This window comes from Phyllobates terribilis, unplaced genomic scaffold (assembly GCF_046119375.1).
Source record: "Phyllobates terribilis strain yellow unplaced genomic scaffold, ASM4611937v1 Scaffold_1__5_contigs__length_1240528914, whole genome shotgun sequence".
Taxonomy (NCBI): domain Eukaryota; kingdom Metazoa; phylum Chordata; class Amphibia; order Anura; family Dendrobatidae; genus Phyllobates; species Phyllobates terribilis.
The window spans coordinates 964,850,979-964,865,796 of record NW_027362761.1 but is presented as its reverse complement, the minus strand read 5'-3'; the positions used below and the strand labels follow the sequence as shown (position 1 = coordinate 964,865,796).

The 14,818-nt window shown below is 40.9% G+C and overlaps 1 protein-coding gene across 3 annotated transcripts in view; it reads right to left on the bottom strand.

The window, feature by feature from the left end:
- The window catches only part of DCLK2 (doublecortin like kinase 2), a 185,746-nt gene that overhangs the window by 15,364 nt on the left and 155,564 nt on the right, over positions 1–14,818 (bottom strand). For all 3 annotated transcript variants that reach the window (XM_073642518.1, XM_073642516.1, XM_073642517.1), the window contains 5 exons: positions 13,487–13,620; positions 10,851–10,928; positions 10,342–10,438; positions 8,509–8,589; positions 1,674–1,787 (listed from right to left, as the gene is read on the bottom strand). In XM_073642518.1, the coding sequence (XP_073498619.1) occupies positions 1,674–1,787; positions 8,509–8,589; positions 10,342–10,438; positions 10,851–10,928; positions 13,487–13,620 (504 nt within the window). The remainder of the gene's footprint in view (positions 1–1,673; positions 1,788–8,508; positions 8,590–10,341; positions 10,439–10,850; positions 10,929–13,486; positions 13,621–14,818) is intronic.

Below are 14,818 nucleotides of genomic sequence, written 5' to 3'. Positions count from 1 at the left end.
ACTGATGGTAAAAATGGACACACGGACGATACAATGACGACACTGATGGTAAAAACGGATACACAGACCAAACACTGATCCAAAACACTGATGACACCAGTACCATTTTTTCCACGTATGTGTTTAAACACAGAAGTGTGAATGAGGCCTTATGGGCCAGTCTGACTTACAGCTGTACTGAACATTCACTGACCAGTTATTCTGGTGCACGGGAGCATACGCATTACGACGCTAACTTAGACCAGACCCTAAGCAGAATGTGATGTACCAGAAGAGACACCTAAAAAAGGGTATATTTGTTTTAATAAAAATAAATTAGGGGAAAATGCTTGCTTGGTCAAAATGGGAATTCGGGGATGTTTAGTATCGGACTACCCCTTTAAATCTGAAACAACAGTTTTCAGTTCTCAGCTGTTCTCAGGCTTATTTATGACCCGTGCAGAGCTGTTTAAAAAACAATGTCCATTTTCTATTATCCCGTTTACGTCTGATTTAGGTAAAAAATTGGAAATGTTAAGAAATCTAAAATTACACCAAATTTGTGTAAACATTTGTCCTTCCCGCTAAACAAGAAAATAGTGGACATGAAGTAGATGTGGTCAAGCATGTAGACTCATTTATTGCAAGCGTAAAATAGTGTTGCAAAAGTTCAGCTGCTTATAAAAGACACTCAAACAGTCAAGCAACTGCTCCAAATGTATTCACTCAACTCTCAAAAATTCTCACCATCTATCCTCAAATTTATTGGTGAAATATACACCATCAATTCACTAGGGCCAATGTTTTCATTCACTGACAGCAAACAAAAAATTTCTTAATAGATAATTGAAATGCAAAGTATATTGAATTGTGGCAGAACTTTACATTGTACAATGATTACATTTTGTTATCACATTAAATCTGAAAAAAAATACCCTGTAAACTAAACCCACCAAGCTGAAATCCACAAATTCCCATAATGGCTTTTGCAGGACTAAACAGAAAAACAAGTGTGGCGTTTACCAAATGTAAGTGTCACACTCAGGTTGGTTTCACACATAGAAGTCTCGTGGAAAAGCACCACTTCATTTTTTTCTGTGATTGAGGTGGCTCTTTTTGGTCTCTGTACCTTCTATTCACTAGGAAGAACCCTCATAAAAATATGAAATAAATAAAAAAAAATCTCTACTATTAAATGACTACATAATAAGGGTAAACCATACAGTTGCTGAGCATATTGCAACCAGAATCTCCTCCCAGGATATGTTGTGTTCTTTCTGATGTTGATACATGACACGTGCGGGAAGTTAGTAATTGGTAGTATATAAACTCTCACGCTCATACTGCATTTCTTCTGCTATAGATTATAATTTTTACAGTTTTTGTAACCAGGAAATGTTCATGGATTATGTTTTTCTAATAGTTTCCTTTCATTTGGGGATTGTAGCAACATTTTATGTCATTTTCCATGACATATCACATGTGAGAGTTTTTATTATAAACTGTTAAAGTAACATGCGCTGGAAAAGTTTGGCCATTTCTGATGTAAAATCTAAAATATCAGTTTGCAGCTTCAAGAAGCTGGAGGGCATGTGTCATTGCTAAAGGGAAAACGATCACAAAAATTCTATCAAGTTGTGGTAAATACATTGTTCTGTTATATGTAAACTAGCAAATCTGTAATCCATACTCACCATGATCACAGACACCGCAGCCGTAGTGTTATTGTCCTTGGGTAACGAGTTAAAATGCTGCTTTAATTTACCTGTGACTTCAACCTGCATATTATTCCCCAGTGAGGCATCATCCTGTATAAAAAGCACAAGCCTATTAATTGGCATAGTAATCATATATACATTAATGTGCATCTTTTTTAGTTGACAGAACACTTATTCTGTACTACATTAGATTTATGGATTTTGGAGTCTTTTGTCACCCAGCCTATTGTTTAATCATGTCTTGTGTTTGCTGTTGCTTTTAAGCAATTTGTGTATCAATAAAATCATGTATTGTGCCTAACTGTAGCATTGTTTCCTTTTCTTGAGGTTCTCAGTAGCCTATAAGATTCCGCCCATGGCAGGATGTAACATGTATGGGTATATGGTGGACACTGATGCCTTTGTTAAGCCTCCGGTTGCCATAAAAACCCATCGGTACCCTGCGGTTGTGATGCAGGGGACGGGGGAAAGGGTAGGGCAATGAACTGACAAAAGGATAGTTCATCCTTTGCCAAACACCTCTAATGCCTCAATTGCTTTGGCCACAGCATCTGAGGGGTTACACTGCTGAGATCAGTGTTTTCGCTGATCATAGTTTCAGCACGTGCCCGTCTATGTACATCAGCTTTGCTCCTGCAGCTGATCACATAATTACCTGTATGATCACTATGTTGTACACTCCTCAACACTGAAATTGCAACACCACAAAGAAAAAGCTGCGAAATTAGGGAAATCACAGGATCGATACACATGTTAATGACATGCAAATGATGGAAAAATGGAAACAAATGCTAGAATGGTAAGGGGTTAAAGAGATATTCCTATAGCCGATGAGATATGATTCTGTGGCTTACAATATGAAGTTTTTCAACAGCAGATATTGGGGTAAAAAACGATTAGGCTTGATGAATTTAGCCCCTTAAGGACCAGGTGATTTTTCGTTTTTGCGCTTTCATTTTTTCTTCCCCTTATCCCAAGAGCCATAACTTTTTTTTTCGATATAGCCATGTGAACGCTTGTTTTGTTGTGGGACATGTTGTACTTTTGAATGACACCATCCATTTTATCATATGATGTACTGTAAAATGATAAAAAAAATTCAAAGTGTGGCAAAACAGCAAAATAAAGTGCAATTCTGCAATTTTTTTTAATTTACAGCATTGGTTTTAAGGTAAAACTGACCTGGCAATATGATTCTATATCAAACATGCATAGTTTTTGTTTTATATAAGTGGTGGAAATTTTTTTTAAAAATTTGAAAAAAATAATTTTTTTGCTTTTGTCACCGTTTTTCAAAAGCCATAACAGTTTAAATTTTTGGGAAATGGGGCTGTGTGAGGGCTTCATAAGTTTTAATTATTTGGCAAAAAATAGGATCAAATAAAAGGAAGTAATTAAAGGAGGCTTAGCAGGAATTGTTTTCTAGGTTTAGTGTTCCTTTAAGTTTGCACAATATGCGAACATGAACCAATGTTTCCATTTACTGTGCATGTGAGTGCCAAAAAACACAAAAGCCCAAGGGGCAACTTTTTCTTTAGCTCGTAAAGAAGTCCACAATAAGACATAGTATTATAAATTAATTAAAAATTAAGAAATAAAAAAAATTCACATTTTATATCACTCCGTTCGTAAAAGTCAGATCTATCAAAATATAAAACAAATTAATCCGATCGGTAAAATGCGTAATGACAAAAAAAATCTGAACGGCAGAATTGCAGACTTCAGCCGCTGCAACAACGGAAAAAAATGTAATAACAGGCGATCAAAACATCCTAACTACACCAAAAGTAATATAAAAAAATCTTCCCAAGTGTCCTAGAAGATCATCTGTTTCTCACCTCCTGTAGCAGAAGGCTCCCCATCTGCCCTGTCTGCAGTAGGACAAAACGTTGCTAAGCCCTGGCCCTCTTCTATACACCACCCAAAATGAAAGATCAGCAGATTAGCCCCTGTGTTCTGGGCGAGATTTCTACAAGACAGTTTGCTCCAGTTACAAATCCCGAAGACTGACAAATACTGTTGGTTAAGACTACCTCATGCTTTACTTTTCTTGGTTCAGTGTTTCTTTAACCCCAATGCTAACTATTCAGCAAATGTGATTAATGGTCAGTACAGTCGTGGCCAAATGTTTTGAGACTGATACAAATTTTGGTTTTCATGAAGTTTGTTTTTTATTGACAAATACATTAAGCTTACGTAAAGACCCAACAGTACTGACCCTTATTTTTCAAGACTTCTGCAATTCAGCCTGACATGCTGGATATCACCTTCTGTGCCTAATTCCATCCATTCTTGCCTAATCAATGGTTGGAGTTCATCCACCTGCTGTTTCAGGACTGACCACAGATTCTCGATGGGATTGAGCATTGAGGAGCTTACTGCACATGTGGCGCCCTGCTGCGCATTGGTGCCACAGATCCCAGAGGGGTGCAGGGATGGACTTCTCCACAAGAGGCCCTCATAGCATTCACACACCTCCACCCTACCACCTCAGACCACCAGAGGGAGCCCGGATAGGGATATATATACTGGAGGGTGGAGTTAGGCAGTCAGTCTGGAGTCTCCTGCAGCCAGAGAGGTTGTCAGTTCAGTCTGTTGAGAGGAGCTCCTGCAGAAGCTAGACTGCAGTGGAGCCCGGTCAGTTCAGTCCAGACACAGAGAGCTCGAGTTAGTGAGCCCAGGGCGTGCCGACGCCAAAAGAGCGGCGAAGCGCAGCAAGGCCTACTGCCCGTGTGAAGCCTAGTGAGGGTCCTGAGCGTGGCCGAAGGCGAGTGGAAAGAGAGTAACATAGGGGGCAGAGGAGCTTTACCCGCTCACCCCAAGAACATATACCGGACACCGGGTCCGCGTCTGCAGGGATTCCTTATACCCAGCAGAAACAACCAGAACCCCTGGCGAACTATATGTCCCAGGAACACCAAAAGCTGATTACGTACCAGGGTCAGGAGTCACGGAGGCCCCAGAGACCAGGGAGTGTGCACTCAAACAGAAGGCCCTACCACCAGGTCAGCAGGTGCAAGACAGAGACCAAGTTAGGCCTAGCTCCAGGCAGGTCAGAAACTTATCAAGGAAAGGCAAGGAACAGGAAGCCCTACACCCGCTCACTGGGGAGAGTCCTGATATGCACCCTTCACCCTAAAGTGCCCTGGATCGTGCTTGAAACACCACCAGTAAAGGTACTGAAGTGAACTGTCGTGTGTGTGCCTATTCTTCCTCTGACCCGGCTGGGTCCCCTCTGTCCTGCATCCCTTCACTTACGCTGCCTTGAGGCCCCGCTCCACCTGTGGGGAGCCGCACCAACTAAGCTGCCTAAACACCGGCCTCAGAGGACTGTCGCAGCGCTGGTGATCCTCACCAGACACCACAGGTGGCGTCACGAACATTCCCCTATCACATATAACTTCCCCTTCTTTTAAGAGTGACCCCAGGGTACGGGCAGACCACCGCGACATCCCCAAGAGTCAGGCAACAAGGCCAGGGCGCCGAGTCATCCCCATCCCCTGGGCGCGTCACACATGGACCCAAATTTTTAATATTTTCTTTACCAATCCACTTAGCTATCACTTTTGCCTTGTGACACTGTGCTAAATCATGCAGGAAAAAACCATTGGTCGTGACCAAATTGCTCCAGGATCGTTGGGAGATGTTGTATTTTGAGGATGTATAGATCTCAATCTTTATTCATGGCAGTGTTCTTAGACAAAATTGCGAGTGAGCCCACTCCCTTGGATGAAAATCCCCCACACATGAATGGTCTTAGGATGGTTTACTGTTGGCATGACACAGGACTTCAGGGTAGTGCTCACCTTTTCTTCTCTGGACAATTATTATATCAGATGTCCTAAACAATCTGAAGGGGGCTTCATAAGAGAAAATAACTTTACCAGAATCCAGTGTCTGTACTACCTGAAAAGTTATTTTTTTCTAACAAAGCCTCATTCTAACTGCTTGGGACATCTGGAAACATGATTATCTGAAGAAGAAAAGGTGAGGGCTTTCATGAGTCCTGTGACAAGCCATACTCTATCATGAGATACAGTACAGACCAAAAGTTTGGACACACCTTCTCATTTAAAGATTTTTCTGTATTTTCTTGACTATGAAAATTGTACATTCACACTGAAGGCATCAAAACTATGAATTAACACATGTGGAATTATATACTTAACAAAAAAGTGTGAAACAACTGAAAATATGTATTATATTCTAGGTTCTTCAAAGTAGCCACCTTTTGCTTTGATGACTGCTTTGCACTCTCTTGGCATTCTCTTGATGAGCTTCAAGAGGTAGTCACCGGAAATGGTCTTGCAACAATCTTGAAGGAGTTCCCAGAGATGCTTAGCACTTGTTGGCCCTTTTGCCTTCACTCTGCGGTCCAGCTCACCCCAAACCATCTCGATTGGGTTCAGGTCTGGTGACTGTGGAGGCCAGGTCATCTGGCGTAGCACCCCATCACTCTCCGTCTTGGTCAAATAGCCCTTACACAGCCTGGAGGTGTGTTTGGGGTCATTGTCCTGTTGAAAAATAAATGATGGTCCAACTAAACGCAAACCGAATGGAATAGCATGCCGCTGCAAGATGCTGTGGTAGCCATGCTGGTTCAGTATGCCTTCAATTTTGAATAAATCCCCAACAGTGTCACCAGCAAAGCACCGCCACACCATCACACCTCTTCCTCCATGCTTCACGGTGGGAACCAGGCATGTAGAGTCCATCCGTTCACCTTTTCTGCGTCGCACAAAGACACGGTGGTTGGAACCAAAGATCTCAAATTTGGACTCATCAGACCAAAGCACAGATTTCCACTGTTCATTCCTTGTGTTCTTTAGCCCAAACAAGTCTCTTCTGCTTGTTGCCTGTCCTTAGCAGCTATTTTACCATGAAGGCCTGCTGCACAAAGTCTCCTCTAAACAGTTGTTGAAGAGATGTGTCTGCTGCTAGAACTCTGTGTGGCATTGACCTGGTCTCTAATCTGAGCTGAGCTGCTGTTAACCTGCGATTTCTGAGGCTGGTGACTCGGATAAACTTATCCTCAGAAGCAGAGGTGACTCTTGGTCTTCCTTTCCTAGGGAGGTCCTCATGTGAGCCAGTTTCTTTGTAGCACTTGATGGTTTTTGCAACTGCACTTGGGGACACTTTCAAAGTTTGCCCAATTTTCCAGACTGACTGACCTTAATTTCTTAAAGTAATGATGACCACTCGTTTTTCTTTACTTAGCTGCTTTTTTCTTGCCATAATACAAATTCTAACAGTCTATTCAGTAGGACTATCAGCTGTGTATCCACCAGACTTCTGCACAACACAACTGATGGTCCCAACCCCATTTATAAGGCAAGAAATCCCACTTATTAAACCTGACAGGGCACACCTGTGAAGTGAAAACCATTTCTGGTGACTACCTCTTGAAGCTCATCAAGAGAATGCCAAGAGTGTGCAAAGCAGTCATCAAAGCAAAAAGTGGCTACTTTGAAGAACATAGAATATAAGACATATTTTCAGTTATTTCACACTTTTTTTGTTAAGTATATAATTCCACATGTGTTAATTCATAGTTTTGATGCCTTCAGTGTGAATGTACAATTTTCATAGTCATGAAAATACAGAAAAATCTTTAAATGAGAAGGTGTGTCCAAACTTTTGGTCTGTACTGTACATGCGTGGGGTTGCTTTTCATTCAAGGGAGAGAGTTCACTCACACAAAATTTTGCCTACATTGCCATGAATAAAGAATGGTTTCTAAACATCCTCCAAAAGCAACTTCTCCCAGTGATTCAGGAGTAATTTGGTGAAGAACAATGTAGTATTTTCTAGCATAATGGAGCACCATGTCACAAGGCAAAAGTTATTACTAAGTGTCTTATTGAACATTGAAATTTTGAGTCCATGACCAGGAAACTTCCCAGATCTCAATCCCATTGAGAACCTGTGGTCAGGCTTCAAACATTGGGTGGACAAACAAAAGCACAAAAATTGTGATAAATTGCAAGCCCTGATTATATAAGAATTGGTTGTCATCAGTCAGGATTTTGCCCTGAACCTGATACCCAGTGTCCAGGGAGCATTTCTGGATATCAGCAATGTATTGCGTCTTTGCAGAAACATGATGTATTTGTCAATAAAAGATTAGAAACTTATGAAATGCTAATAATTGTACTTCACTAACCATAGAAACATCCGGCAAAAATATCTAAAAACACAGAAGCAACAACATTGTGAAAACCAAACATGCCCCATCCCGCCATGGCTCCCCTCAGCTCCAATAATTTTATTGGAGCTGCCCGAAACTCGAAATGCCAAAAGTCGCAAAATTGGTGTAAACACTTTGACGAATCAGGGCCCAGGGCTGTGGAGTTGGTAAGCCAAACCTCCGACTCCTCAATTTCCATGACATCGACTCCAACTCCGACTCCAACTCTGACTCCATCACTCTGACTCCCTCATACATGGCTCATGTTTAAGTGATGAATTTACTGTAGCCAACAGATTCATCTCAGCTAAAAGTCTAGATCCTTAGATCAGGAACAGAACAGACATTTATAGGACATTTCATAACTTTCCCAAATTTAATAAAACATATGTTGTCATATGTCTAGACAGAATAGTTTTAATGAAAATTTCTATTCTCCATTTCTTTATTGGCTTTGCGTTATACACCGGTATGGACATTTAAATGTTCCTTAAAATGAATAAGAAAAGGATGGACAAGAGTCACAAGTAGTGAGGTAATAACCATTTTATGTAACTGATTCACCTTCCATTGTGTTCTAAAAAATGGGAAATCAGATGGGGTGAATACCAGGATTATACTTACAGACACCCAGGGGTGAGACAGGATCTGATCTGCTGTAAACCTGTCTTCTACATTTACTTGCAACATGCAACTGATCAGCTCCTAGGAAGGAAACGTCACTATTAATTTTTTACAATGTATAGTGTGCGAAGAGTGCAGTGCTCTCCATGAATACTTAGAGGCCTTGTTACGGACACATGGATTGAATGATAATGGAATGCGTAGGTTCACATGATGGATCACTAATTAAGACCCATTAAAAAATAATAATCATTATTGTGAACCTATTACAACCTATTTAGCTCTGTCAAACCTTCAAGGGGTTATCTAGGTTTTTAAAATTGATGACCAATCCTTAGAATAAGCCATCTGTGGCTAGAAGTCGCAGAACATGGCATTTACCTAGCGGTTGTGCTGGGGATTGAAGCTTTGTTCCATTCTATTGACATTATATGCTGTTATATGAGTTGAACATTTTAGATCTGGCTTGGACTTGACCTGTCTCATTTTCAATCTTACAAACTATGACAAATAAATATTATAGGAATGGTCTCATAAAAACAGTTATTAACTGTATAGTTGATAAATGTATGATCACTTGGATCAGACCACATGGGATTCCCACCACTCACAACAATGGGAGTCATAAAGTCCCCTATGTGAATTAAGCGGTGGTGCACATGCATGTCCAGCTCTATTGATTGTCTGGCCGGTGTATGCACTATCACTCCCATAGATCCATAGAAGTGGATGGAGTTGTTGCCACATATGTGAACACCCACTCTATTCACATAGGGGACTTTGGAACCCTTGTTCTCGTAATCAGTGAGGGGGCTCAGTGGTCATACCTAAAGATAGATGATGAATGTTGTTTATTTGACAACCTCTTGAACAGTAGGGCTTTCCATGTTAATATCAAAATGACAACAATTGAGATAGAAGCACCAAATACAGGAAAAATAAAATAGTACAAACACTACACTATTATGAAAGTAGATAAACATATAAGCCATTAAATTACCATTCCCTAGAATGCCTTAAATAAAAACACATAATTATTACTTAAATAAGCACTCACATCAAAAATGTTATTCTCTTAATATATTGCAGTCATCATATTATATAACACTGTGCACTTACAATTGCTCATTTTGCCTTTCTACTCAGCTAATTCTTCTCTTTTCCATTACGTCTATGACATCACGTGATTAACAAACTGACTAGCTGAAACCTTCTAAGTTCTATGTAGAAACAGGAGGTCAATTTTTCCTGTACAAGTCATAAGTCACTGCAAAAGTCCCTGGCAAGGCAGAGGAGGGACAAGCTGGGTCAGGAGCTGAAGAGGGGAATAATAAATGCAGAGACAAGAGACTTCCTGTTTCTACATAGAGCAGAGAAAAGAGAAGAATTAGTTGGGTAGAAAAGCAAAATAAGCAACTGTAAATACACAGTGCCATATAATATGATGACTGCAATATATTAAGAAGATAAAAACTTTGATTGGAGTGCTTCTTTAATAGTGATTCTGCATACAATGGAATCACATGGTGGCACATTTCAAATGATCATTATAAAATTACTGATGACAAACAAGCGGTCATATTTCATTCCAGTCTCCTTACGCCCCTGATAAACACTGGACAACCAATTGCTGGAAGCCATGGATGTCACATTACATAACCAGACAGCCATTCTGCAAGTCACTGAGGCTAGAGACAGGGTCTTGCACACACAACTGACCCATAAGAGCATTTTATAAAAATCTTTATACAAAAGCAAATTATTATTATTATTTCTTCTTTCTTCTTATTATTAGCATTTCTTCCTCAGAAATACAATATATTAAACTCAAACCTTTGCAGAGTCGGTAATGTTATCCCAGTATGGGGATGGGAATTCAAGCTTTCCAATCAGAATCTGATCAAAAAGATCTTCCTGTAGATTATTCTCACTGCAAAGGAAATATATAACACATCATTCTGGGGAAAGGTTATGCATTTTCAACTCTATATACAGGGCTATTTCCACTATGTTGTCCTTAGTGGTCATAATCTCCATTAGATTGAAGATATGGGACAATTCACTAATTCCAAGTGATGCATCTGACTAATCACTTCCATGCCTTGGCTGCTATCAATGATATACATAGATACAAGTCAGTTTTCTTCTACTATTGTTTAATGCTTAGATAGGTCATCAATGTTGCTAGTATGCCTTTGACAACAGTAAAGCAAATGAAAATATTTTTCAGTGTATGCACTTTACAGACACCGGTGAAAAGGTTGTATCACAGTATACAATGTGTAAAAGCATTGCTAATTCAATAACAACACTAGATTTTCACAGAGAAGAAAAAATTTTACCTTCTGAAAGGTGGGAAACCACAGAGTAAGATGTATGTGATCACACCAGCTGCCCATATATCAACTTTTAAACCATACCTAAGGTGAAAAGATAAAAGAAAGACCATTACAAGAAGAATTCAGCTGCTATCACCATGAGAATAATATACACTGCTCCAAAAAATAAAGGGAACACTCAAATAACACATCCTAGATCTGAATGACTGAAATATTCTCATTGAATACTTTGTTCTGTACAAAATCGAATGTGCTGACAACAAAATCACACAAAAATCATTAAAGGAAATCAAATTTATTAACCAATGGAGGCCTGGATTTGGAGTCACCCCCAAAATTAAAGTGGAAAAACACACTACAGGCTGATCCAACTGTAATGTCCTTAAAACAACTCAAAATGAGGCTCAGTATTGTGTGTGGCCTCCAAGTGCCTATATGACCTCCCTACAATGCCTGGGCATGCTCCTGATGAGGTTGCAGATGGTCTCCTGTGGGATCTCCTCCCAGACCTGGACTAGAGCATCCACCAACTCCTGGACAGTCTGTGGTGCAACGTGAGGTTGGTGGATGGAGCAAGACATGATGTCCCAGATGTGCTCAATCGGATTCAAGTCAGGGGAATGGGCGGGCCAGTCCATAGCTTCAATGCCTTCATCTTGCAGGAACTGCTGACACACTCCAGCCACATGAGGTCTGGCATTGTCCTGCATTAGGAGGAACCCAGGGCCAACCGCACCAGCATATGGTCTCACAAGGGGTCTGAGGATCTCATCTCGGTACCTAATGGCAGTCAGGCTACCTCTGGCAACCACATGGAGGGCTGTGAGGCCCTCCAAAGAAATGCCACCCAACACCATTACTGACCCACTGCCAAACCGGTCATGCTGAAGGATGTAGCAGGCAGCAGATCGCTCTCTACTGTGTCTCCAGACTCTGTCACGTCTGTCACATGTGCTCAGTGTGAACCTGCTTTCATCTGTGAAGAGCACAGGGCGCCAGTGGCGACTTTGCCAATCCTGGTGTTCTGTGGCAAATGCCAAGCGTCCTGCATGGTGTTGGGCTGTGAGCACAACCCCCATCTGTGGACGTCGGGCCCTCATACCATCCTCATGGAGTCGGCTTCTAACTGTTTTGTGCAGACACATGCACATTTGTGGCCTGCTGGAGGTCATTTTGCAGGGCTCTGGTAGTGCTCCTCCTGTTACTCCTTGCACAAAGGCGGAGGTAGCGGTCCTGCTGCTGGGTTGTTGTCCTCCTACGGCCCCCTCCACGTCTCCTGGTGTACTGGCCTGTCTCCTCGTAGCGCCTCCAGCCTCTGGACACTGCGCTGACAGACACAGCAAACCTTCTTGCCACAGCTCGCATTGATGTGCCATCCTGGAAGAGATGCACTACCTGAGCAACTTCTGTGGGTTGTAGAGTCCGTCTCATGCTACCACGAGTGTGAAAGCACAACCAACATTCAAAAGTGACCAAAACATCAGCCAGAAAGCATTGGTACTGAGATGTGGTCTGTGGTCCCCACCTGCAGAACCACTCCTTTATTGAGGGTGTCTTGATAATTGGCAATAATTTCCATCTATTGTCTATTCCATTTGCACAACAGCATGTGAAATTGATTGTCAATCAGTGTTGCTTCCTAAGTGGACAGTTTGATTTCACAGAAGTTTGATTCACTTGGAGTTATATTCTGTTGTTTAAGTGTTCCCTTTATTTTTTTGAGCAGTGTATAATAGATGCACTGTGCAGCGAATACATCTATGGCCTTGATTATGGCTTTGCCACTTTGGTCCCTTCCATACATTGTTGTGGCTGAAGATTATATTCATGCTGGGCATGGAGCGCAACAAGTAACCATGGGCCAGACTCTACCATGACCACCTTCAAAAACAAATCATTTCAGGACATCCTTTGGTTTTAAGCAGGGCTGTGGAGTCGGAGTCGTGGAGTCAGAGTCCATTTTGGTGGAGTCGGAGTCGGTATAAAGTGGACCAACTCCGACTCCTAAAATATATAATAAATTGGGTACAGTAGTTCAATGCAGTTTGTGGGGAATATTTTTTCATAAGAATTTGTGTAAGTTATGAAATGTCCTATGAATGTCTGTCTTATTTCTGATCTAAGGGTCTAGACTTTTAGCTGAGATGAATCTGTGCTACAGTAAATTTATCACTTGAGCAATTTATGAGGGAGTCGGAGTCGTGGAGTCAGAGTCGGTGTCATGGAAATTGAGGAGTCGGAGGTTTGGCGTACTGACTCCACAGCCCTGGTTCTAAGCTCAATGTCATGTTCTTTTCCTCATTTCCTTGGTCGACGAAGGATCTTTATTCCCCCTTTCATCTTCACATAAGTGAATGACTGGACCGAGGTCCCATAGGATAGCAGCAGTTACGTCAGCTAATATGGTAATTATACCCATGCAGGAGTACACACACCACTGGTACAACCTGTGAGGCCCAGAAAGTAAGGGGGCCCATTTATACCTCCACAGCAGTAAGCAGCTTTTGTCACAGACATAAAGAGGGGCCCATATACTGTTCTTGCACAGGGGCCCTGTTCGGTGTCCACAAAATATTGCAGTTGTTGTTAAAATAATTATTGAATTATCTAGTAGATATGTGACACATTACAGAACGTACCCAGCCTCTGCAATTATTTCTGGGGCAACATATGTTGGTGTGCCGCAGACAGTGTAGAGCGGCCCATCTACTATTGTGGCCAATCCAAAGTCTCCAAGCTTTAAAGATTTAGTTTTATCAGGATATTCACAGACCTTAAAAAAAAGAAAGAATACATTAATTAAAAAAGAAATAATTAGTCCAATCTCTTTTTACCATGGGTCTTCTTCATATGATCACATAAAATACTTTAAAAGTTCCTATTGTTATTTGACTGATACACGAGAGGGAAAAAACTGCTGAGCCTATAAGACTGCATACAGGTAGGAAGCAATTAAAAATGACGAAATATGGCTCAGTATGAGGTTATATATGAAGTATACAAGGATAGAATTAAATCTCATCAGAGAAAACTTTTCCTCCCAAAAATCCTTGGTGGATGTGGAGTACAGCTGTCAGAATGGAGCAGAAGTAGACCTGAGGCTACACTTTTGATCGATGTAGTGTTGTCATTGACTGTTGTACAAAACAAATATATTTTCGCTATTTAGGCAATTTAGGATGCAGATATTATCCCCATCCCGACATGGCAATTTTTCATTTTTGCTCTTTTGTTTTTTTTCCATCAAGACAAATAACTTTTTCATTTTTCTGTTTGACAAAGACATAATTCGGCTTGATCTTTTGAAGAAGTTGTAATTTTGAATGACACCAAAAGTTTTACTTTTCAATGCACTTGAAAGCAGGAAAGTACTCTATATCGGCCGGGTTAATTAATTTTATATTTTGATATATCAGACTTTTATGGATGCAGCCATATCAAATACAGTTATTTTTTTATTCCTTTATTTTTAATGGTAAGAAAAGTGGATAAGAATTTTTATATATTTTTTATTATATTTGTAAAAAAACTTTTTTCTCTTTTTTCTTTTTTTATATTATCTTTTAGTCCTCATGGCCAACTTGAACTTGCGATTGTCCGATCACTTATACTATACACTGCAATACCACAGTAGTACAGTACATAGTAAGAATCACAGTCTCCTATGAAAGCCAGCCTGTGGCTGGTCTTCAAAGAGACACAGTCATGGCTGTCATGGGGGTCTACAGCAGGCCCCTGGCTGCCTTACCAGCCTATAGTCACCCCTGCTTTGAGGGGAGTCATTTTGGGGTGGGGGGGAGGGAACTGTGCAAATGGAATGCTGCACACAAACTGCATGCGTTCTATATGGAGCTGTCAGAGATATAACACATTCATCATCTGCAGGGAAAAATGCAGGCTCAGCTCCTGAGCCTCCATCAAAGTCAGGGACCCGACAAATGCCGTCATAGTACATCATATATTGAGAAGAG